This window comes from Rhinolophus sinicus, linkage group LG17 (genome assembly GCF_036562045.2).
Source record: "Rhinolophus sinicus isolate RSC01 linkage group LG17, ASM3656204v1, whole genome shotgun sequence".
Lineage (NCBI taxonomy): Eukaryota > Metazoa > Chordata > Mammalia > Chiroptera > Rhinolophidae > Rhinolophus > Rhinolophus sinicus.
In genome coordinates this window covers 22,085,775-22,109,749 of record NC_133766.1, presented here as the reverse complement: position 1 = coordinate 22,109,749, position 23,975 = coordinate 22,085,775, and the positions used below count along the sequence as shown (strand labels likewise).

Below are 23,975 nucleotides of genomic sequence, written 5' to 3'. Positions count from 1 at the left end.
AAATTCTTGATAGAGTCATAAAAAAACTTTACATTAGGGAGAGCACATTGACCAATAAAACAGGTAATTCCTCTTTGAAACAACATGAAATATTTCAGTATCATTTTGATTAAATCGAGTTTAATCACTGTGTCCGTTAGACTCATCGAATTCTGCCTGGGCTTCTTCATTTAATTTAATTTAGTGTTGTAGTCACTGTTACCCAACCACAAAAGAATTGCCCTTGACCCCAGGGCCACACAGGTCTTTCAAGCATTCATAGGTTAACATGGGCCTTTCTGATGAAACACAGGGTGAGGTGAGGTTTTCCATGCTGAGTTCAGAGCAGTGTGTCTGTTTCAGAGCTGCGGGCTGAAGCCCCAGTGGAGTTGAATTTTGTCCTTCCAATCCCCTTCACATAATAGTATATGAAGAGCAGGAATGGAAATTAATTGCACCTGCTGGCATTATTAAAGTTATCAGTGCATATCCTCTCCTGGGCCAGGAAGATTAAAAAGGGTGTAATCAGAGCAGATGATTTCTGACACGTGGGATGGGCTTCCTCCCCAGGTTAGATGTGAAGATGTGATCTGAGCTTGTTGCCTCTGGCCTAATACATAGCTCAGGGCTATTCAGTCTCTGCCTCATCCTCTCACCAGCCCTGGAGAAAAGCCAGGCTCCTGCTCTCTCTCTGGATCACAGGTCTCTGAGGTAGAAGAAAGTCAGGCCTTCTCACTAAAGACTAGTGTAGTCCAGCTGTACATTCCTGACTAGAAGATGCAGTCAGGTGTCTTGGTTAGGCCAGGCCTGAGAGTCACACCTTCCTTGTTCAGGTTCAACCTGAGGGAAACAAGGAATCATGGTGCTGTTCCCTGGTTATTCAGTTAGTTTTCACAAGCATTTATTAAATGCTTGATACATGCTTTCCCCAGGCACCACACCAGGCCCAGACACTTCTGCCTGCATGTATGGTGTGGTATTTGTTGGTTTGGAAGAGAGAGGCCCTTGTAGTTTATGAATTAAAAAAACCCACGAAAAACCCTGATCTAGGAGTGAGGGTCTTTTCCCAGCTTTCCCACTGACTCACAGTACTTGTCTAGAACTTATTTTTCTAATCTGTAAAATAAGGATTTTGACTAATCTTTCCAAGATTTCTCCCTAAAATTCTATAATTAATGTGGGAATTTTAATGAAAGTGCTTTGTAAACCATTAGACACTATACAGATGTGGGTATTATAATAGTTCTAAGTGGAGACAACACATTCACTCAACACATAATTACTGAATTCTGACTGTGTGTGACATGTTGCCAGGTCCTGGGAAGATAGCATGGTGTGGCCTCTGACCTAAGAGCACAGAGTCTAGTGGGAGAAACACATGCAACTAAGTAATGATACTACAGTGTAGTAAGGGGTTCTTCAGTGGAGAAAAGCATGAGGTGAGGTTTGCCTCATTATGTCCTTTGAGTCTTAGGGTAGAGTGTGGGGGGTGGTTATTAGGTATTCCTGGGAGGTAAAACAGCTGGTGCAGAAAACAAGGGAGTACAGACAAGTGAGTAGTGTTTCAGAACTATAGGTGCTATGGATGAGAATGGCTGATCACAGGACCCTTTTAGGAAGGAGATGGCAAGTGGTGAGGCCAGCCTTGCATGCCACACTAGAGAGCTTACACTCTGAAGCCAGCTAATGGGAAGCCTCCATAATGTTCTTGGGTTTGGGGTTTTGTTCTTTGTTTTTTGTTTTGTTAACTTTTCATTTTGAAACAATGTCAAATTTGGATGAAAGTTACAAAAACAGTACCAAAATTCCTATATACCCTTTCCCCTAATTCCAATGTAAAAATCTCATAACCACAACACAATAATCAAAATCAGGAAATTGACACTGATACTGTCGCATACTCTACTGATTTTTTAATCAAAGTTTTAAATCAGATTTTACCAGTTGCCCCACTAATGACCAATTTCTGGTTCAAGGTCCTGTTCAGGATCATACATTGTGTTAACTTATACCATCTCCGCTAGCCTGATATTTCCTCTCTCTTTCATGACTGACACTTTTGAAGAGTACTGGCCAGTTATTTTGTAGACTGTCCCTTAATTTTGTTTTTTCTGATATTTCATCATGATTGGATTCAGGTTAAGCAATTTTGATAAGAATACCATAAAAGTGACATTGTGTTTTTCTCAGCGTATTATATCAGGAGCACTTGCTTCTGATTTGTGCCATCACTCATGGTAATCATTTGATTATTTGGTTAAGGCAGGTGTCTGCAGATTTCTTTACTGTGAGTTACTGCCTTTCCAGTTGCACTTCAAGTGTCTTGGGAGGAAAATCTTTGAAACAGTGTGAATACCCTATTTCTTGTCATCCTTTGCCCACTACTTTTTACCATCTATTGATGCTTCTTAACTGAAACAGTTCCAGTAATGGGTTTTACCAACAGAGTACCTTGGACAGATTTGCCTTTTAGGAAGATTACCCTCAGATGTTTGGGTGTGAGGGAGATTAGAAAAGTGAAAACAGTTACAAAACTATTATAGTAGTTCATTTAAGAGATGATGGCATCCTGAATTAAGGCAATAGGAGGAGGAAGGGAGAAGATGGGAGAGACATTCCAGCTGTATTTGGAATCAGAATGAGAAGGGGTTACATTTTGTGCTATTGATTTAAATGCTGCAAAAATTCTGAGGCAGGAAAAAAATTGCATTTTCTCTAGATTATCAAGTACCTAAATGACTTCTGGGTTACTCTTCTAAGAAACAGAGTAGCTGACTTTATTAAATACAGTAGTACCTCAGTTTTTGAACGTCTCCGTTGACGAACATTTCAGTTTACGAACACCATGAATCCAGAAGTAAATGCTTCGGTTTTCGAACACTCCTCGGAAGTCGAACATGTCACGCGGCTTCTGCTGAGTGCAAGATCCTGAGGCCTAGCTGTCAGCTGTTTTTGAATGTTTCATAACTTGAACGGTCTTCCAGAATGGATTACGTTAGAAAACTGAGGTATCACTGTATATTGTAGATCTCATTAAATGACGTTTCACGGATGTCGCTTCTCCTTTTGGACAAGTCTCAGACCAAATTCCTTTTGTTCAACCCAGAGCCTTTTCTAATCTGCAATGCAGATGTGCTCACCATTTTGCTTATAGGACATGGTTAAAGGATAGATTGTTCTCCATATCACAGAGGCTGCTTCTACAGGCCCTTTCCCCAAATTTCTGCCACTTGCTAGATTGGCTGGTATCCTTTTCTCTTGGGCCAGAATGAGTACTCTCTACCCTAACAAAAAACCTAGAGCTATAGGCCATAGTCTTATGATATGACAGCTTTTCCAGAAAAAAAGAGAGAAAATATGCAAGTCAGCAGAAAGAGAGGGTCGAGGGAGGACAAAGGCCCAGTTCTGACCGTAAGAAACAGCGTGGGGGGGATGTTTGTTTACTATCTGGTGGTGAACTGTTTTAGTGCAGTTTTTCAAGGGAGCTGAAAAGCATTTGTTTTTCATGACTAGGACATTGATTGGGTTTGTAGAATTACGGGAGAACTTTGGGATTAGCCCTTGCATTTAGGGTTGTTCCTGACTCAGCTGGGCAGGAGAAGACCTAATTGAGCTCAAAGTTCCTTTTGCTCCAAGAAGTATGAAGGATACACCCCTTAGAGTCTGGAGTCCTGCTTGCTGGGTTTCTGAAATGCCCTCCTGGGTCATGAAACAATAGCCCTTTGACTATGTTTCTGTCCATGGTGATGTGAGCCGATTAAACTGGCAAGCAGATAATGGAGGGAATGGCTTATATGTCCCGGGCAGAAAACCATGACAAGATGGATCTGCGGTTGATAAGAGGAATTTCAACACTATCCAAATCAGTTCCTCAGATAGGTTGTCTAAGTTCCTTGGGCCTGCCTCATGCCCTCCTTGAGTGGATGTGACTCTTCTGGCCCCAAGACTCAGGCTTCAGAGGTTGGGCTGGGCATGTGCAAATGAACTCAGGACAGTGGTTGAGGCAGGCCTCGTCAGCAGTGAGGCCATCTTTGGGAGATACCACAGCACAGGAAAAGAACATCAGGTAACCTGGGTTGGGGACTCTGAGCTGCAGAGGGTTTCTTTGTTTATTTTTCTTACTGGTTGAATTCCCTGCCACAGTTTTGAGATTCTCTTCTGGATATTGACTGTGGTCTAGAGAAGCAGCTAAGGGAAGCAAATCTGAATTAAAATCTGATTCTTATGTGAGACAATTGAAGTTTTCAGATTCTGCAAAATTATGTGAGTGGAGAGAAGACGAGGAGAGAAAGAATAGGCATAATTGTGACAAGGAGCCCCCTTTTCTAGTTCTGCATTCTAGAAACAGTGCTGATGAATAAATCCTGTCATTTTTTTTCGCTTCCTTTGCTTTTTCTTTTTTTTTTTCTTTTTTGGTGTTTTTTGTTTTGTTCTGTTTACTTCTGAATATGTACTTGCCAAGGAAAATATTTCTCAACCGCTCCAGAATATTTGGGGTTAATTAAAAATTATAAGACTGTATCGCAAACCCAGTGCACTCTTTATGCTTAGGGTTTACACAAAAGGTTGACATGCTCTGGCTAGGAGTCCCTGACCCCATCTCCTCAACTTGCTGGCTTCAACCCTACATATTTTGCTTCGAAGCTCTAATGCCACAAAGAATGCGGAACTGACGAGTCTACCCTATCTATGAGCTAGAAGGACATCTTGATTAAATTAGCGTCAAGGGGGGCGGGGTGGAGAGAAAGGCACAGTGACACAAAGGGCGTTTTGAAGAGCCCTGTAGCGCCTGTGAAGAATGAATGTTCTCGTTAAATATGGCCATGACCTGCAGCTCCACACATGTCAGAGACACAGCTCAATTGTCCCCAGTAGTTGGGGGTGGGGATGATCAGGGGCAGAGGCCAGCCTGCAGCCACACGCTTCATCTCCAAGTTGAGAGGACAGCCTGGCATGGAAAGGCAGGAAGGCACGTTGTTGCTTTCTTTTTGCTATAACTATGGCAAGTGGTTCTTTGATCATGGTTGTTGTTTTTGGAATGGATCAAAAAGTAGTTTCCTTGCCCTTCGGTGTTTGAACCTTCCCTATGCTTTTTGCCTCTCCTCTGGCTACTAAGGGAACTCCTGAAAGCACCCATTGTGTTAAGCCTCTTTCCACTCCCTTCCTTGGGGCTCCCCAAGAAGATTGCTGCCTGAACTCTATAGGGCAGTGCCCCCAAGACAGGGCTTGCCCTTGTCATTTCCCATAGTTCATCCTGAAGTCCCAAGACCGAAGCAAAGAACAGATGGACTGTTGAAGGCTTCCACAGGGACACCGCATCAGTGGGAAACAGTACATGGAAACACCCCTGAGCTCGGTTCCATCTGTACTATGGTCAGGGCGCTGCACGAGACAGACGTTTGCCATTTGCCCTTTGAACTGCCTGCCATCCAAATACAGCAAGTGGATTTAAAAGCTGATTAAGTTTTAGATTCCCTCCCTCTAACCAGAAAATCCTCTCAGCTTTTTTTTTTTTTTTTTTTAGCAGGGGTGGGGTGGGGGGATCAAACCATTTTATTGAGGGCCTTCGGAGCAGGGTCAAAGGGCTGGGAGGACAACAGATCTGATGTCCTCTGCCCACTGTGACCTCCTCACCTTCACAGCCAATGAATAGCCTCACAGCTTATTTTTATAGCTCTCTATATATTACTCTCTTTGAACAGATAGAATCACAACCGTTTCAACAGAATATACCTGAGGACCTAAAAACTGATGCATCAAGGATACTCTTTTGTACTAGCCCTCTCTTTCTTATTATGAAAGTTTATGGCCTTTTATCCTCTCATTTTCACCCAATAAATAAGTATTGGGTGCTTACTATACCCAAGGCACTGTACAAGGCGAGGAGAATACAAATATGTCAAAATAGCTTTGAACAGGAGTTTGTGAGTTCAGATTCTAACTCTACCGTTTAATAGCTTGCATAAATTACTTAACCTCTCTAAGTTTTAGCATTTAGAAAATGGAGATAATAACAACTACCTCAGAATTATTACAAAGACTAAATAAGGTTATGCCTGTAAATGGTTAGTGCACAGTAGGCACACTATGATTACCATTTTTATTAATTGCTAATTGCAAGATCTAGTCCAGATCCTTCAGAAGCTTATGCTATAGTTGAAACGGAGAACACATTTGCATAAATAGCTCTAATCAGGGCAATGTAGATATGATAAGTGTCCCATAAACGGCAAAGATAATAATTGCTAGAGAATATAGTACAGGCAATAGGGGAGGAGCTCATATCCAGCTCAGTTCAAGAAAGATCCATGGAGGGGGCCAGCCTGGTGGCTCAGGCGGTTAGAGCTCCATGCTTCTAACTCCGAAGGCTGCCGGTTCGATTCCCACATGGACCAGTGGGCTCTCAACCACAAGGTTGCCAGTTCAATTCCTCGAGTCCCGCAAAGGATGGTGGGCTCCTCCCCCTGCAACTAAGATTGAACACGGCACCTTGAGCTGAGCTGCTGCTGAGCTCCCAGATGGCTCAGTTGGTTGGAGCGTGTCCTCTCAACCACAGGGTTGCCGGTTCCACTCCCGCAAGGGATGGGGGGCTGCGCCCCCTGCAACTAGCAACGGCAACTGGACCTGGAGCTGAGCTGCGCCCTCCACAACTACAATTGAAAAGACAACAACTTGACTTGGAAAAAAGTCCTGGAAGTACACACTGTTCCCCAATAAAGTCCTGTTCCCCTTCCCCAACAAAATCTTTAAAAAAAAAAAAAAGAAAGATCCATGGACCAATGTGTTCTAGCAAAAACCTCATTCCTGCACTAATCAATCATGAAACTCTTATTAGTTTTAATTTTTTAAAATATAATAAATGAGTAATTATAAAGCAAACACCAAAGCAACTAACCATACTTTAATATGTAGAACTTTATCAGCACCTCAAAAGTTCCTGCTGTGCTCTTCCCTAGTCACAGCTTTCTCTACTCCCCCCACTATCCTATTGTGATCATTATTTCCTTGCTTTTCTTAAATTATATCCTGTAGGTATTCACCCTTCAACAGTATCATTCAATGTTGCCTGTTTGTGAACTTTACATAAGTGGAATCATGCTATATGCAGGCTTTTGTGTCTTGAGTCTTTTGTTTGTCTCGGTTTGTGAGATTCATCCATGCTTTCGCATGTAGCCGTGCCTTGTTTATTTTCATTGCTGTAGGGTTCCATTCATGAATTCACTACAATTTACTTATCCATTTTGATACCAATGGGCATTTGGGACGACTGTGAACATTCTTATATGTGCATACTGCTATACGCATACCCAGATTTCTAGGTAATATACATTGTAGTATAATTCCTGGGTCAAAAAAAAATAGGCATATCTTCTTCTTTACTATATAATTAGCTGAACTGTTTTCCAAAATGGTTGTTAGTAATTTTCACCCCCATTAGCAATGTATGAGTTTCATTTTTCTACATCCTTGCCCACATTTAGCATTGTCAAATTTTTTTTTATTTTAGCTGTAGTTTTACTTTTAACTGTTTTAAGTTTAGCTATTGCCATATTGGATTTAATTTGCATTTGTCTGATTACTAATGAGTTTGAGGGTGTTTTATTTATATGTATATTTTTTGACCATTTAGATACATTCTTTTGTGAAGTGCCTATTCTGGATATTAGTCCCTTTTATTGGTTATATGTGTAGATGTATATTCTCCTACACTGTGCCTTGTCTATTTTTTCTTTTTGTGTTTTCTATTGGGTAGTAAAAGTTCATAATTTTAGTATAGTTGCGTTTGTTTTCCTTTATGGTTAGTGCTTTTTCTGCCATGTTTAAGAAAGCCTTTCCTACCCTAAGGTCTTGAAGATTTTTCATTGTATTATCTTCTAAAAGTCATAGTTTTGTCTTTCACATTATGGTCTCTATGTTGTTCCCACAAAACCAATTTTTATATATAATGTGAGGTAGGGCACAGTTTAATTTTTTTTAAATACGCAATTTCCATCGTTGATTAAAAATTATATCCCTTCCCCAAACACATACACTCACTTTTTAACGTATAATATATATGGAAGATTTACCCTGTGCCGAGCATGGTACTAAGTGCTTTACATGCAGAAAGTAGAGAAGTGAAATTTGGGCTGGGTTTTTAGTGAATGAAAATGATTCTATAATTAGAAATGGAAAAGTGGGGAGTTTGTGAGCATGGTGGAGGGGGTTGGAGTGGAAGGACCTTCTACGGGGGAGGAATGGACTTCAGGACCAAAGAGAGCACAGCAATAGTGAGGATCCTTTAGAGGCTGGTGAGTAAAATCGTTTGGCTAAGTCAGAGTATTTATGAGGAAAGTAGTTGAAACAACTGAAAAGACCCATGAATGTACAACCGAGGAGTTTGAACTTCATATGGAGAACGTTTGGGAACCACGGAAGGTTTCTTCATAGGAAAGTGAAAAAATAGAGCTGCTGTTTCCGAAAGGCTGGGCCTCTGATCCAGGAGCAGAATAAGAAGGGCCTGCGACGTGTCGCAGTGGCAGGAAGAATGAAAAGGAGATGTCGGACGTATCATGAAGGAAAAATCAACAGCTTGACCACATGTTGGAGAGAGAATTAGAAAGCAGTGATTACTTCTTTCCATTTTTATACTAGTGTCACTTACGAAAGGCCAGTATGCTGCTAAAGAATTTGGGATAGCTGATGAAGCTGACGTTTTCACATATGCCACAGGAACTAGATGGCAAAACATGCCTCGGACCCCCAAATGGCCCCATATAAGACTTATATGTGCTCGTTTTTAGAACTTCATGTAGAGATCCTCCATTTGGTGGACTTTGGGTTGCCAGACGATGCCTGAGATTTGAATCCGGATTCTCAATCACTACAGCTTATTTCACAGATACTCTTTATATGAGGTAGATTCAGGCCCCTCCTGCCCTTTGATGGATTGTGGTTTTTGAAAAGCCCCTCAGGAAGTAATGAGGAACCACATTTAAAACCTCAGGCTTGCTTCTCTTTTGTTTTACCAGAATACTTTGATTACCATCTTCTGGGAAATGAACAACTCTGAAATATAAACGCAATAAGCCTTCACTTTCACCAGTATTCAGTCATTCTTTCATACAAAGCATACTTGCTAGATACCCAAAATTGTACCGGACCTGCTAAGGGCTACATGTAAACATCAAATAATCTCTGTCTTCAAAGTTTAAGCTTTGTGTTGTGCTTCTAGAAATGGCAGCTTCGGTAATTCAGACTAACCCTTCTGCTTCTTTGGAGCTGCTTTTCCCCAAGAGGCATCTGCTATTCTAGAAAAGATCACTGAGGGCCAAGAAGCTGAACAAAGCTTTTAATAGCCTTATAGGGCTAGCAGGACAAAAACTGGAATTCAGGGCCAGGGCCTGGTAAACTTCCTCAGGGTTTCGGACCCCACAGGGATACAGCTTACAAGTAAGGGTGAATGAGAGCTAGACTTCAGCAGCCTGATAGGGACTGAAGTCTAGCTTTAAATTATCTTAATCTTTAATTGGAGTAAGGTGATTTAGGATAGTTAGTGGCAAGAAGCAAATTTAAATCCTCTCTAGTGGAAGATACCATTGTCCTAGGCCTACTCTCTCTCTCTCTCTCATTCTTAATATTTACAGTGTTTGTCAGAAAAACAACAGACCCATGTAGTGGTTATCAGACAAACTTGATGTTTAATATGTTTATGAAATTAAATAATAACAGAAAATGGAAAACTATAAAAAAGAAACACTTAAAATGGATCAAAGACATAAATGTAAAAGCTAATATTCTTAGAAGAAAACATAGGTATAAATCTTTGTGAGCCTGGATTAGATAATGGTTGCTTAGATATGACACCAAAGCATAAACAACAAAAGAAAAAAACACATGAATTTAACTTTATCAAAATTATAAACTTCTCTGCTTCAAAGGACACTATCATAAAATGAAAAACCTACAGAATGGGAGAAAATATTTTCAAATCATATATCTAATAGGGATCTAGTATCTAGAATGTATAAAGAACTTTTACAACTCAATAACAAAAGACAACCCAACTAAAAAAAAGAAGGTATACAAATGGCCAAACATGCACATGAAAAGATGCTCAATATTATTAGTCATTAGAGAACAGCAAATTAAAATCAACAAAACACCACATTATACCCACTAAGATGGCTATAATTAAAAAAGAAAAATAAGAAAAGAACAAGTGTTGGCAAGGATGTAGAGAAAGTGGAACCCTTATACTTTGCTAGTAGGATTGCAAAATGGTGCAGATGCTCTGAAAATCAGTTTGGCAGTTCCTCAAAAACTTAAGCAACTTATGCAAAAACTTAGGCATAAAGTTATCCAATGACCCAGCATTTCCACTCCTAGATTTATACTCAAGAGAATTGAAAATGTGCTCATACAAAAATTTGTACATGAATGTTCATAGCAACACTATTTATAATAACCAAAAAGTGGAAACAGTCCAAATATTCATCAACTGATTAATGGATGAACAAAATGTGGCATCTCCATGTAATGGGTTATTACTGAGCCATAAAAAGGAAGTGCTGATACATGCCATACGTGGGTGAACCTTGAAAATGATATGTTAAGTGAAATAACTTAGACACAAATGGCCACAGACTGTATGATTCCATTTACAGGAAACATCCAGATGAACAAATCCATAGAGACAGGAACAGATTAGTGGTTGCCAGGAAGGGAGAAGGGACAGGGTTGGAGTGACTACTAACAGGAATGAGGTTTCTTTTGGGAGTGATAAGTTAGATAGTAGTGATGTCAAATTTGTAAATATATTGAAACCACTGAATTGTTCACTTTAAAAAGGTGAATTGTATGGTATGTGGATTTTTATATCAATGTAAAAACAGGAAGGATTACACAGAAGTTTTAGTACTGAAAAGTACAGTAACTGAAATAAAGAGCTCAAGATGTGGATTAAACAGCAGATTAGACAAGGCTGAGTAAAGAATTCATGAACTGAAAAATAGGTCAGAAAAAATTTATATACTGAAGCTTGGAGAGATAACAGAATGGAAAATACCAAAAAAGAGCATAGGACACTTGTGGAATATGTTGAATGGGCCTAACATACATTTGAAGTCCATATATTTGAAGTCCCAGAAGAAAACAGGGTAGAAACAGTGTTTGAAGAGATGCTGGGTGTGAATTGTCCCCAAATAAGACATCAAGTCACAAATTAAAGAAGCATTATGAACCCCAAGTAGAATAAATTCAAAGAAAATTGCATGCAGGCACATTATTGCTAAATTACTGAAAATCACGACAGAGAGAAATCTTTTAAACAGCCAGGGGGGCGGAGGGGGGAAGTCATCCAGCGGTCCTCCTTTTGTCCTTGGGGGATGCAGTGTAAGACCCCTAGTAGATGCCTGAAACTATGGATAATACTGAACCCTATATATACTGGGGGTGGGGGTGGGGTTCCTATACATACATACCTATGATAAAGTTTAATTTATAAATTAGGCACAGTAAGAGATTAAAAACAGCAGTAATAAAATAGAACAATTATAACACTCTACTGTAATAAAAGTTGTGCGAATGTGGTCTCTCTTCCCCCAAATAGCTTACTGTACTGTGTTCACCCTGCTTCTTGTGATAATGTGACAGGATAAAATGCCTATGTGATGAGATGAAGTGAGGTGAATGAGACATTATTAAGTAAAATCGGAGTTACTTGAACACAAGCACTGCAATACCATGATAGTTGATCCCATAATCGAGATAGTTACTAAGTGACCAATGGGCAAGTAGTGTGGACACGCGGACAAAGGATGATTCGCATCTCAGGCAGGATGGAGCAGGACAGTGTGAGATTTCATCACACTAAGAACAGTATGCAATTCAAGACTTCTACATTGTTTATTTCTGGAACTTTCCATTTAATATTTTGGACCATGGTTTCAGTTACCCCACAGCAAGCAAAACTACAGTAAAGGAGTTCTATTGTATTACCTTCAAAGGAGCAACTGAAAGGTTGACAGCTGACTTCTCAACAGAAACAATAGAAGATAGGAGATAATGGAATGAAATGCTGAAAGAAATATCCTTCAAAAATGAAGGTGAACTAGACTTTTTCAGATAAGAAAAATCTAAAAGATTTATCACTAGCAGGATTTGCACTAAAAGAAATACTAAGTGGTATTCTTTAGGCAGAAAGAAAATGACCCAGATTAAAGCTTGGAGATGCAGGAAAGAATGAAGAGAAACAAATAGTGTATGTGTGTGTACATCTAAAGGAATACTGACTGTTAAAAAATAATAACAATCTGGGGTTTTAAGCATATATAAAATTAACGCAAATGGCAACAATAAGATGTATATCTAGTTGGGGGGTGTGGGGAAATAGGTTTAAGGATATTGTCCAGGAAGTGGTAAAAGTATTAATTTATATTAGATTTTGGCAAGTCAAGGATATATGCTGTAATTTAAGGTTACCACTAGAGAAATAGTGTATCTATCAATCTAAGAGAGGGAGAAACTCAATCAATAAAAAATAGCCCCAAAGAAGGTAAGGAAGCTTCTAGTAAAGGCAAAACTGTAGGGATTTGGAACACTGCAATGGCTTCCCGCAGTTAAGGGTGGAGGAGAATTTGACTACGAAGGGGCAGCATGAGAGAGTTTTTTGGATGGATATTGGAAGTGTTCTGTGTCTTAATTTTGGTGGTGCGTGCACACTCTGCATTTGTCAAAACACATAGAATATACCGAAAAATAGTTACTTCCACTGAATTTCTTTTTTTTTAAAGATTTTATTGGGGAAGTGGAACAGGATTTTATTGGGGAACAGTGTGTACTTCTAGGATTTTTTCCAAGTCAAGTTGTTGTCCTTTCAATCGTAGTTGTGGAGGATGCAGCTCAGCTCCAGGTCCAGTTGCCGTTGTTAGTTGCAGGGGGCGCAGCCCACCATCCCTTGGAGGAGTCGAGATGAACTGGCAACCTTGTGGTAGAGCCCGTGCTCCAACCAACTGAGCCATCTGGGAGCTCAGCGGCAGCTCAGCTCAAGGTGCCGTGTTCAATCTTAGTTGCAGGGGGCGGAGCCCACCATCCCTTGCGGGACTCGAGGAGTTGAACCCGCAACCTTGTGGTTGAGAGCCCACTGGCCCATGTGGGAATCAAACCGGCAGCCTTTGGCGTTAGGAGCATAGAGCTCCAACCGCCTGAGCCACCGGCACCTGAATTTTTTTTAAATGGAAGTAAAAAAAGATAAAAGATGAGAGGAAAAGGGACCGAAGAGACAGGTAAAACAAATAGTGTATAGCCAGTGGGTGGATTTAAATCTAAATTTATCAGTAATGACAATAAGTGTAAATTGAAACTGAAAAACAGATTGTCAGACAGATTTTAAGTAAACAAAACTGAAGTATATGTTGCTTAAGGGAAGAGAAACACCTCACATATAAGGATATAGAAAGATTTAAAGCAAAGTGATAGAAAAAGAAATCTCTGATAAAATCAGACCAAGTAGATTTAAATACAGAAAGTATTATTAGAGATAAAGAAGATCATTTATTAATAATTAAACATTAAGGTTACCAGGAAGATGTATATACTTAATAACAGAACCTTAACACGTTGCGTACGGCGTGGTTTAAATCCCTCATACCCCTCTGTTCCGGCAGGTTTTTAAAAGAAACTACTTTAAAATGCACTCTTCTCTTTAAAGCGTAAATGCTTCTATGTCATTTATTATTTTTCTATAAATAATACATTCTACAAATAAATTATTCTATAATTATTCTATAAATAATTATTCTACAAATAATTCAATAAAATATGCAAAGTAAGAAGAGTCAACAGTAAAAACGAGAATTCTCGTTATCCGTCCTTAACGCATGGCTCAGAAAAAAAATGAAGATTCTCGTGATCCGTACGCAACGTGTTAAAATGTATAAATCGAAAATAGGCAAAATCAAAAGGAGAAATAGACAATCGTCAACCCCAGTGGGAGATTTAATATACCTGTTTTAGTGTATTAAACAACTAAACAAAAAAATCAGTTTGCCTAAATAATATATATGGGCCGTGTGCCTAACAACTGCAGCCAGATACAGGTTCTCTTCAAGGATGCCTGGGACATTTATAAAGCCTGAATTAAAGAGGAAAAATTGAAGCACATAGGTGAGAAATCAGAGCGGGAGATTGGAAATCGCCGGTTCTAAACTCTGAACATTTTCCTTCTCACAATTCAATGATTTTTTCATTGGGGATGAAGTCCTGGCAAGACAGAAGGTGCCCTCCTCCAAGGCTATAGGTTTTTTTTAAATGTATGTGGACCATGCCTGATGGGAGTAGCTGGCATGTGGACACAGTGTGGACATGCACACGCGGCTGCAGACATGCCGGCCACTGCAGGAAGTTGTCCTGACTCAGCTCTCCACCCCAAAGAAGTGCATTCTAATCCTCTGCCAGTAAAGAACTGCCCAGTCTCCCCACGTGGGCGTTAGGCTCCTTTTGGGTCCAACTCTGCTCCTAGAGTACCAAGAACACGCTCTCTCCATAGCTGAACCTTCTGGAGCCTTTTTTCTTTCTTGACGGTGGGATTGCAAAGGCAACTCCAAAAGTACTAAAACTACCCAGATCCCTCAGTGAATTGCCTTTGCTGTTGGGTTCCTCTTTCTTAAAGTATTTAATCAGCGATTTTCCCAGTGCCCCAGGCATTTCCGGTACCGGTGCTGCTGCCTGTTTAACTTCCTACCAGGCCAGCCTCCTCTCTGTGTTCTGCCAACTTTCAGATGAGCTCTTTTAACTCCTGTTCTCCAGCCTCTTCCCGGCCACCTAGCAGCCGCTTGGGCATTCTTCTCATCCACCAGCTCTGGGAATTCCTTATTGTAGGAAGTCATATGCTTACAAACACCTTATCATTCTGGCTCTTTTATTTTGTTTTCTTCTTGCCCAGTTTCAAGCCATTGATTTTCCTCCAGAGTTCATTTTACATCTGCTGAGAGATTTGTGCTCTCATGTTGCTAGTTTGTCTTTGTATCTTTTGTCCCCTGAGTCCCAGTCTACCCAAAGGTGCCACAGTCACCTAGACACAACTTCTATACCTTTAGTCTCCTGCCTGGGAGATGGGGTGATCACTCATCTTCAACATGACCAAGAAATGATTTGTTTTTTATTGACTTATTGATGATGGCCATTCTGACAGGTGTGAGGTGATATCTCACTGTGGTTTAGATTTTCATTTCTCTGATGATTAGTGATGCTGAGCATCTTTTCAAATGTCTATTGGCTATCTGTATATCTTCTTGGGAGAAATGTTTATTCGGGTCCTCTGCCCATTTTTTAATTGGTTTGGGTTTTTTTTGGTGTTGAGTTGTATGAGTTCTTTAAAAATTTTGGATACTAACCTCCTTATCGACGTATCGTTCATTGATGGTTACCTGATGGTAGGGGGAGGCGGGTGAAAAAGGTGAAGGGATTAAGAAGCACAAATTGGTAGTTACGGAATAGTTATGGGGATGTGAAGTACAGCAGAGGAAATATAGTCAATAATATTATAATAACTATGTGTAGTGCCAGGTGGGTACTAGATTATTCAGGGGGATCACTTCATAAATTATATAAATGTCTAACCACTATGCTGTACAGCTGAAACTAGTAGAAAATAATATTGAATGTCAGCTGTAATTGAAAATAAAAGTAATGAAATAATAAAATGTCCAAAACAAAGAAATGCTTCGATAGAGATCAGGGCCTGAAGACATTATTACACTCCCACTGAAATCATTATCTGAAAGAGTTAAAGATGGAAATTTGCCAAGGATAGGATCACAGTAGTGATTTAAGAAATGAAGTATCAGACTTGATTGTCTCTACTTTTAAGGGATGTTGCTTTCAGCTTGTTTTCTTAGTGTTGGAACAGTTCATTCCAAGAGATTGAAACAACCATGGAGGAACATTCATACTGGTATAGGCCTGTGTTTCAGACTGTGCCATCTGAGGTTTGGGAGAGCAGAGGGCCTTCAGCCTCACCCCGCCCCAGTCCAGTGGGACTCAGTCTTGTCTGATTTCTGTGTTTCCATGACAAGAGGCTCTGGTCAGTGGTAACAGAGCATAGGGAGCGTCCACAGAAGGTAGGAGCTGAATCCATGGAGTTCACCGTCATGCCAAAGCATGGATTTTCTCCCAGGGCCACTGGCATTACAGCGGGTTATCAAATCTCACTACCCATCATTCCAGAACCTCTGCTGAGGAAATGGCTTTCTGAAACAAGTGCCCTAGAGGAGAAAGCTCCCGGTTTTCATTAAACCAGAACTTGGCAATGGGCAGTCTTTGCCTTCACTGACCGAGGCTGGAGGAAGCACCTTCCTTTGGATTTCCAGTTTATGAACCCAGTTGAACCAAAACCAAGCCCCAGTTGTGCAGCTGAGAAGGATCTTTTCTGTTTAATGCCTTGGAGGGATAGAAAGTCATTCTTTCTTCCTTAGTTTCTTTCTACAACACTCCCCCTCCTCAAATTCCTCCTTTCTGCTAAATACCTGCTTTTTTATTGCTTTTTTTTTTTCCTCAGGGAAGCTGCATATTTCTTACAGACTCAATGTTACTTTGGTTCTAACTAAAACTGGGGAGAATAGATTGTGCAATGGCAGGTAGAAGGAAAACCAAGGATTCTTCTTCTCTGAGGGTTGATTGAGGCCCCCATCGAGGGATTTAGCTGCAGTCCTGACTTTGAACCATCCCAATTCCACTTACCTTGGCCACGCACATGATTTGAGGGTGTATGAGTGTGCAGCGCAGTGTGACGGAAAGAGCATTCAAGTGGGTGTGGAGACGGCTGGATTCTAATGTAAATAATAGCTAACGTTTATTGAGCATACTGGGTGCTAGATTCTGTTTTAAGCACTTTACACAGATTATCTTATTATTGTCCTATTTTGCAGAGGTGGAAGCTGAGGCATAGAGTGGTTAAATAATTTACCCAAGGTCATACGACTGGGGAGTGGAACCGGGATACAAATCCTCTTCCAGAGCCTGCGTGTTTCACCCTCTTCTAACACTGCACGTGGTCCTAGACAGGATACTGAATAGCTGTGTGACCCTGGAAAGTCACTGCAAGTTTTGGGGCTCATCTGTGAACCATAACCTGAGGAGTTCGTGTGGATAACTTCTAATGGAGTTTCCACTTTTAATAATCTATAAGACAACTATATTGTCTTGTTGTTACGCAAAAGCTAGTGTTTAAGTCTAAACTAAAATTTGATCTGATTGATTCAACAACTTTTTTCATGGCTACTGTGTACAGAGCAGTGGGCCAGGCACCGTGGAAGACAGAAAGATCTCTTTCACTAGTTTTAGATGGTTTCATGTCTTAGTAGCTTTAGGATTTTTTTTTTTTTTTTTAGACTAAGTTCTTCAGATAATTAAATAGGCATCTAATTGAGAAATCACTTGTATTTCAGAAGGTAAATTCTGAGACAGGTATTGGGTCTCAGACTGTGTCAGTTTTCTGGCATTTTCTTTTAAATATGACTTGTTACAGGAAGAGTTGAACTACCCCAATCACTTATGAGTGAAGGAGCTACAGGTGAGATTAGTTTGTAGGATGCTGGCTGACATGCTCAAGTCATTCTTTAAAACTGGAATGTGGCTGCTTTGGGGGTCACTTATAGTGAATAGTATCGGTATAACCTGGTATTACCTGAAATATCCGTTAATAACTTAGAAAGGCACGTTCAAAGGAAAAAAAGATTTGCTATATAATAGCTAGATTTTTTGAAATCAAATTTCTGTTTCTGGTAAGCTAGATTCAACATCTAACTTGCTCTGGAGTTAGGATAAAGTGTGGAAAATTCTTGGCTAAGATAGAAAAAAGTTGATTTTGAACAAGAAAACGAACTTAAGAAATTCCATTTTTAGTAATGCCTATGAAATTGGAAGAGTTGGATTCTGACAGGCTCAGACATCAGATTAATGCCCGTCTTTCTCAGATTGCAAACTTGTAAACTGTCTGTTTTGTGTACTGCTATATTCCCAGTCAAACCACAAGTGCTTGACACATAATAGATGTTCTATAAATATTTGCCAATGAACTTTTTATTGCTCACTCCTTAAAATCCAGCATTTCCCCCTTGCCAAGATCTAGTCATTAAACCTGCTTCAATGCATCCCATCAGCCACCTTGAGAGGGCAAGTTGTTTAGCACCTGTCTTGGTTGGTGGGCTCCAGTCCTTAACCACTATTTTCTTTATTGATTCCACAATTATCGTGTACCCAGTCTTTTAAAACCTGTGTATAATGACTCATGAAGGAGTTGTAAAGTGAAATTGGTGAGTTATGACTAACATAAAAAAATAAAATAGAAAAGAACAGGAAATATCAGAGTGCACTGCACATAATAAGTACTATTATAAACACACACATTATACTGGATTTCAATTTTTAAAATGTACTTTTTGAAATCCTGCTCTACCTTATCATTAGAAGATAAAAACACTTCAGGTGTCCATCTTGTGGCAGCTGCCAGCCTACCTTTCTATAAAAAAATTGCAGTTTAGTATGTTTGTATATTATACTGTGTTTCATCGAAAATAAGACCTAGCTGGACCATCAGCGCTAATGCGTGTTTTGGAGCAAAAATTAATATAAGACTTGGTATTATATTATATTATATTATATTATATTATATTATATTATATTATACCGGCTATCATATTATAGACCCAGTCTTGTATTATATTATATTATATTATATTATATTATATTATATTATATTATATTATACCGGCTATTACATTATAGACCCGGTCTTGTATTATATTATATTATATAAGACCCGGTCTTATTTTAATATAAGACCGGGTCTTATATTAATTTTTGCTCCAAAAGGTGCATTAGAGCTGATGGTCCAGCTAGGTCTTATTTTCAGGGAAACACGGTACTACCATAAGGTCATAACTGGAGCACAGCTTTCCTAGAGCCGTCCTGTGGTATCTTCATCAGTGAGTGAAGGCTGCATAGAGAGTCCCCCTGCATATACACACGTAGTGTGGCCAAGGGGAAATCTGGAAGTCGTTCCTGGGCCCTGACCTCCAGGATCGCTTCCCCTGCACCCCACAGCCTTCACACGGCGCCCCTGCTTTGATAGCCTAAGTTGCTTTGGGGAGAGGCCACAGAGCCCATCATCACCTGGCAATGGCCCTGGTGCCAAACAACCACTCCCTTCAGTCCTGTCCTCCCCACCAAAAGCATCTCAGGCAAATCTCCATCTCATGAAATTTGGCCTCTTTGAGGTAGTGAGTGAGTTTCCCTGAAACTGTCACCCTACATCTGGTGGCACTTCTACTGCCAGAGCATCATATAGGGTTCATGTCCCTTTCCTCTGAAATGTATAAATATAAATTCAATTAAAAAAAATTTTTTTAACAGTTGGTCTCAGAAGTATCTGGGATGGGGAGGGGATGTTAGCACTGGTGGAGGGAGATCTATACTCTTGATAATTCTTTTTGGAAACTTGCTGACACAAGCTAATCAGCAGAGAACTAAATGACCCGCCTGTTTCTACCTGCCGATACGCCCAGCCTTGGGACAGGGCTGAAATTAGCTCCTACCACATGGCAGAGACATGCCTTGCTCAGTTTTTTTTGTGTGTGTTTTTTCCATACAAATAGGGGATAATTTTGTGCCTGTCAAATAATACAGCTTGGTAGTGTCTCCATGCTGAGGACTGCTTTTAAAACGCTTTCCTAATCAGCGTTCTCTGGGACATGCTGGTAGATAAACCCATCCAAGCTCAGGAAATGTATTCATCCCAAGATAAGTGACCACCCTAGAGTCCTGGCAGCCCTGCCCATGTAGCCTCATGTTTCCTTCCATTTCTGCTGCTATGTCCATCGGTGAGTGAGGAGGCTTTGGGACGTCAGCCGTGTGGAAATGAGGCTGTGCATTTTGGTTCGGTTTTCAGTGCTGTTATCTGTTGGAAAAGGAGGATTCCCTACCCATTTTGTAAGTGCACAGCTGGCAGGAGCTGTTGCAATCTCACTGCCTTCCGATCAGCCTCGCCCCAGCAGCTGGCAGGGTTCCCCCCCCCCCCCCACCAACAACACACTCTGGCCAACCGGTTGTGGTGAGTTTCAGAATAAAAGATCCCCGCCTGAGCACACCATTACATTTCCTATCCCATAGAACCAGCATTGTTAACTGTGTCACATCTCTTTTCTAAATTTAGGCGTCTTTTTTTCCCCCCATGCAAAGATTACTATGCAAACATTTAAGAGAAAAACTTTGCCCAAAGTAATTTTTTCCCTTGACTTCTATTTGGTTTCCTGCAGTGTTTAGATGACTCATTCTCTTCCAAGAAATTATAAAGAAAAGAGATGAAGGCTGTGTGATAGCACACACAGACTGCTCTGTAAATTCTCTTTCTTCTCTGCCTAGAAACCCCGTGCTTTTTGTAATAGGGAATGGAAAGGCTCCTCAGTCTTCATTTTCATGTACTTGGCCTCACCAGGTTTTGTTGTTCCTGGGAATAAATGTCCCTCTTGTCTTTGGGTGGTGTCCCCTTGTAGCTCCCCAGCCCTGACAGTCCCTCCAGAGCTGCCAGCACAGAAGCCTTTCTTGGGATACTGGGGCCGTGCTCGGCCCCAAAGGCACACAGTTAAGGTTTCCGAAAACAGAGAAGGGGTGGCCTTTTATCATCTGTGAAGAGAGCGGCACTGGCTATTTCCTGCCTCTCTTCTTGCGTCAGAATCGCTCCTGATTGCTGGGGGCTTTATCAGACACTTTAACTGCACGTGTGCCCCAGCCCAGCCCTCAGCCAGGGGGGGCCTAAAGTCAGGATCACTTCAGCAGCCTGTTCAAATAAACAGGGATAATAGTTGAGTCGCGGACTAATCAGTAGTACATGAAAGGAAACATCTGCCTGGGCTTAAATGCTGTTTTATTGGTTATGTTATTTCTCTTCCTCCCCTCTCCCCCTCCCCTGGGGGCTAAGTTATTTAAGTCGTGGGTAAGCAACAGGATAGAGGACCGGGAGTTTTCCCCTGTAACCTCGGCCATTTAAACATAAGGAGGTGGTAAGGGAGGGTGGGAGGCTGGCAGGAGGAGTTGGCACGGAGGCAGGAGGGCAGGGCTCTTGGAAGTGATATTCGTGGTCACTTCCTGCCCTTGTTGCTGACTCTGAGGCTGGGTTGTGAGTCATTTCGCCTCACTTCACCTCCTTGGACCTCTGTTGCTTCAGTGGAGCTCAGCTGTGCTCACAATGGGAAGGAGAGGCTGGGATGTGAGCTCCTAGATGGAAGGCATTCCCTCATGTGGCTTCTTCCAGTGGTTGAGGTCGTTGGATGAGAGACATTGGGAATGGTAAATTTAAGACTGGCGAGATACCCCTGCACCCATCCGTTTTGTAGAGCATCTCGATCCCTGAGGAGAACTCGCGCATTATCTTCTACTCCATGGAGTGAAGCTAACCAGCCATGCCCTGAAGTGGCTGGTGTTGAAACCTAACAGATTCAAGTAGCCACGCAAAAGGTCATGAGGAACCATAGAATGGCAGAGGTTGGAAAAGACCTTAGGACTGTTGAAGCCAAAGGCTTTCATTTGATGGAAAGGACAACACAGGTCCAGAGAGATGAACCAACTTCTCCAAAGGTATATCCTTGATGATGGTGGAGGAGCTGGGGTTAGGAGGCTCCTCGGATCGCTAATTCAGAGCTCCTTCCACCCCTTTCCACGCTACCAGATGTGAGAATTCATGTCGACTCACAACAGAGCACACATATTATGTTCCGTAATTAATTCCTTATTAGAAAAATGGCAAAGTAAAACACAAATGAAAATGACAAATAAACATGTAAAAAAAATTCAGGCTCGCTAGAAGCAAAGGACTGCAAATTATAATAGGATACATATCAAATTGTCAAGAAAAAAAAAGTAAAACAGCATTCTTACATGTTTCTGGTGGTATTTTAAATTGGTACAGTTTTTCTCAAGTGCAATTTAATGGTATAAATGAATAACCTTCAACTCAGCAGTGTTACTTCTAGGAGAAAATAACGCAAGGTGTGTGCGTAAGTTATGTACAAAGTAATACAGCATGTTTTATCGTAAAAACTTGCAAACAAGTCAAATGTCCAAGAATAGGAGCTACGGCAATATAGTCTATTGTGATGTTATAGAAAAATAATACGTAGGGAAAAGTTCACAACATAGGTTTAAATAAATTTACAGTATGTATGTTGTAATCTCAGTGTCATAGAAATCATAGAAGATTAGAAAAATACATAACAAAGTCTAGAGTGGTGATTTCTTAATGGTAGGAATTACGAGTTACTGTTTTTTGACATTTTCTGCAGTTGTTTTATTTGTTACAATAAACATTCCTTTTGTTGTCAGAAAAATATATATATTTTTAAAGTCATACGTCTTGAAAAATAGCAAGATCCTAAGTGATCAGGTGTCTGACCTATAAGACCTCTTCCTTTATTTGCCTGGGAGCCGAGCTGGCCAAGGTTAGAAGCATTGTTGGTATCTGATTTTTAGTAGAAAAGAACTAGAAGGAGCTGGCAGAAGATAAAACAAGGGCTTCCCCTCTCAATGACCCAGTGATGCCAGTCAGTGATTATCCCCGCTCTCTTGGGCTTGGCATAAAGCACTCAGTATATAGGTGTGGCTCTTCCTTCCTGGTTCCTCATTCTTTTCTATTTCTACTATTCTCTGTGTAGTTAGATGCCAGCCCTGGGTGGCAGCAACAAAGAACCTGAGAGCCACCACCGCTTGGGATTAACCAGTTGGAGACCCCTTAACATATATTATCAGAATCAAGTAGCATTAGCTAATGTCGCAAGCAGTCATTTGTGAGGTACCACTGTCCTGGGAGTTTGGGGTAGAGATAAAGCGAGTAAGAGGTCTAATTCCTTCCTGCTTGGAGGTTCCTACTTAGTTAGATGCTTAGAAGTCCTCACATGTTTATATACTCCTTCCTGTCTCATCCTCTTTCTCATCTCACTTTCCTCCACAATTCTCAGGGATGCTTGGCTCTGTGTCTCCTAGAAAGCTTGTTCCACCTAACAACAGTTGCTAGTAGGATGTGGTTTTCAGGCCTGCTCTTTGGAGACCAATTGAAAAATCAAAGGCTACAACCCATTTTCCCTCTACACGATTGCCATCGCTTTGCTATAGAAGGGGCACATTTCATTTTATTAAAACCTTTGAGTAATCTGCCCATAATTGGGTCTGATCGGAGTGGTTATCTGATTTGCTGGATTAAATAATGGGCCTTAATTGAGTCTGTGTTATTTGTAAAGCCAATGCTGCTCTTGACTTTGTTGCCCACCTCCTGCCTCCTTCTGTTTCCCAATTAACCTTCATTCCTCTTTCTTTGCAGAGTAAAGAAGTCGGCCAGCAGCTCCAAGATGATTTGATGAAGGTCCTGAATGAACTCTACTCGGTAAATCAGATGGGTTGCCTGGCTCTTTAACAAGCAGTGGGAAGCAGCATTTGGCAGCTTGTCGCTATAGTCACGTCAGCAACAGAACTGAGCTGAGGTTGAGGACAGTGCATGGTCCCCATTGGGGGTGTCTCCACCCATCTCTTCTTTCACACTCTTATTTTCAAACCTGAATGAGCCAAAAAACCCACTTTCTCACAAAAAGATCCCTTCTCAGCTGGGCCAGCTAAGTCTAGCTTCATTTGGGGCATAATTGCTAGAGACCATCCAAGGACTAGGTTGCCAGCACAACTGACCCCCATTAGCAAACCAGGGACCCCGAAGCTAATGGCAAGGAACAAAGCCTGCCTTGTCCCGTTAATATGTGCGTGTTGGAAAGGATTTATGGTTCCAGGTTTTGCATCAGTTCTTGGATTGATCTACCTGTTTGAGACTAAAGCAGGCGTCTTAGAGGGAAGCACAGAGTCCTAAGTGCCCGTGATATGAGGGACCGGTCCAGTCAGAGAGAGCTTTGTATCAATCCCATGATCCCCTGCATCAATCCCCTTTTATAAAGGCCAAAGCTCAGCGAAGAGGCAGGCTTCGG

General features: G+C 41.0%; 1 protein-coding gene across 6 annotated transcripts in view; it reads left to right on the top strand.

Moving 5' to 3' along the window:
- The window catches only part of SRGAP2 (SLIT-ROBO Rho GTPase activating protein 2), a 232,774-nt gene that overhangs the window by 135,543 nt on the left and 73,256 nt on the right, over positions 1-23,975 (top strand). For all 6 annotated transcript variants that reach the window (XM_019752457.2, XM_019752456.2, XM_019752460.2 and 3 more), the window contains exon 5: positions 23,327-23,389. In XM_019752457.2, coding sequence (XP_019608016.2) covers positions 23,327-23,389 — 63 coding nt within the window. The remainder of the gene's footprint in view (positions 1-23,326; positions 23,390-23,975) is intronic.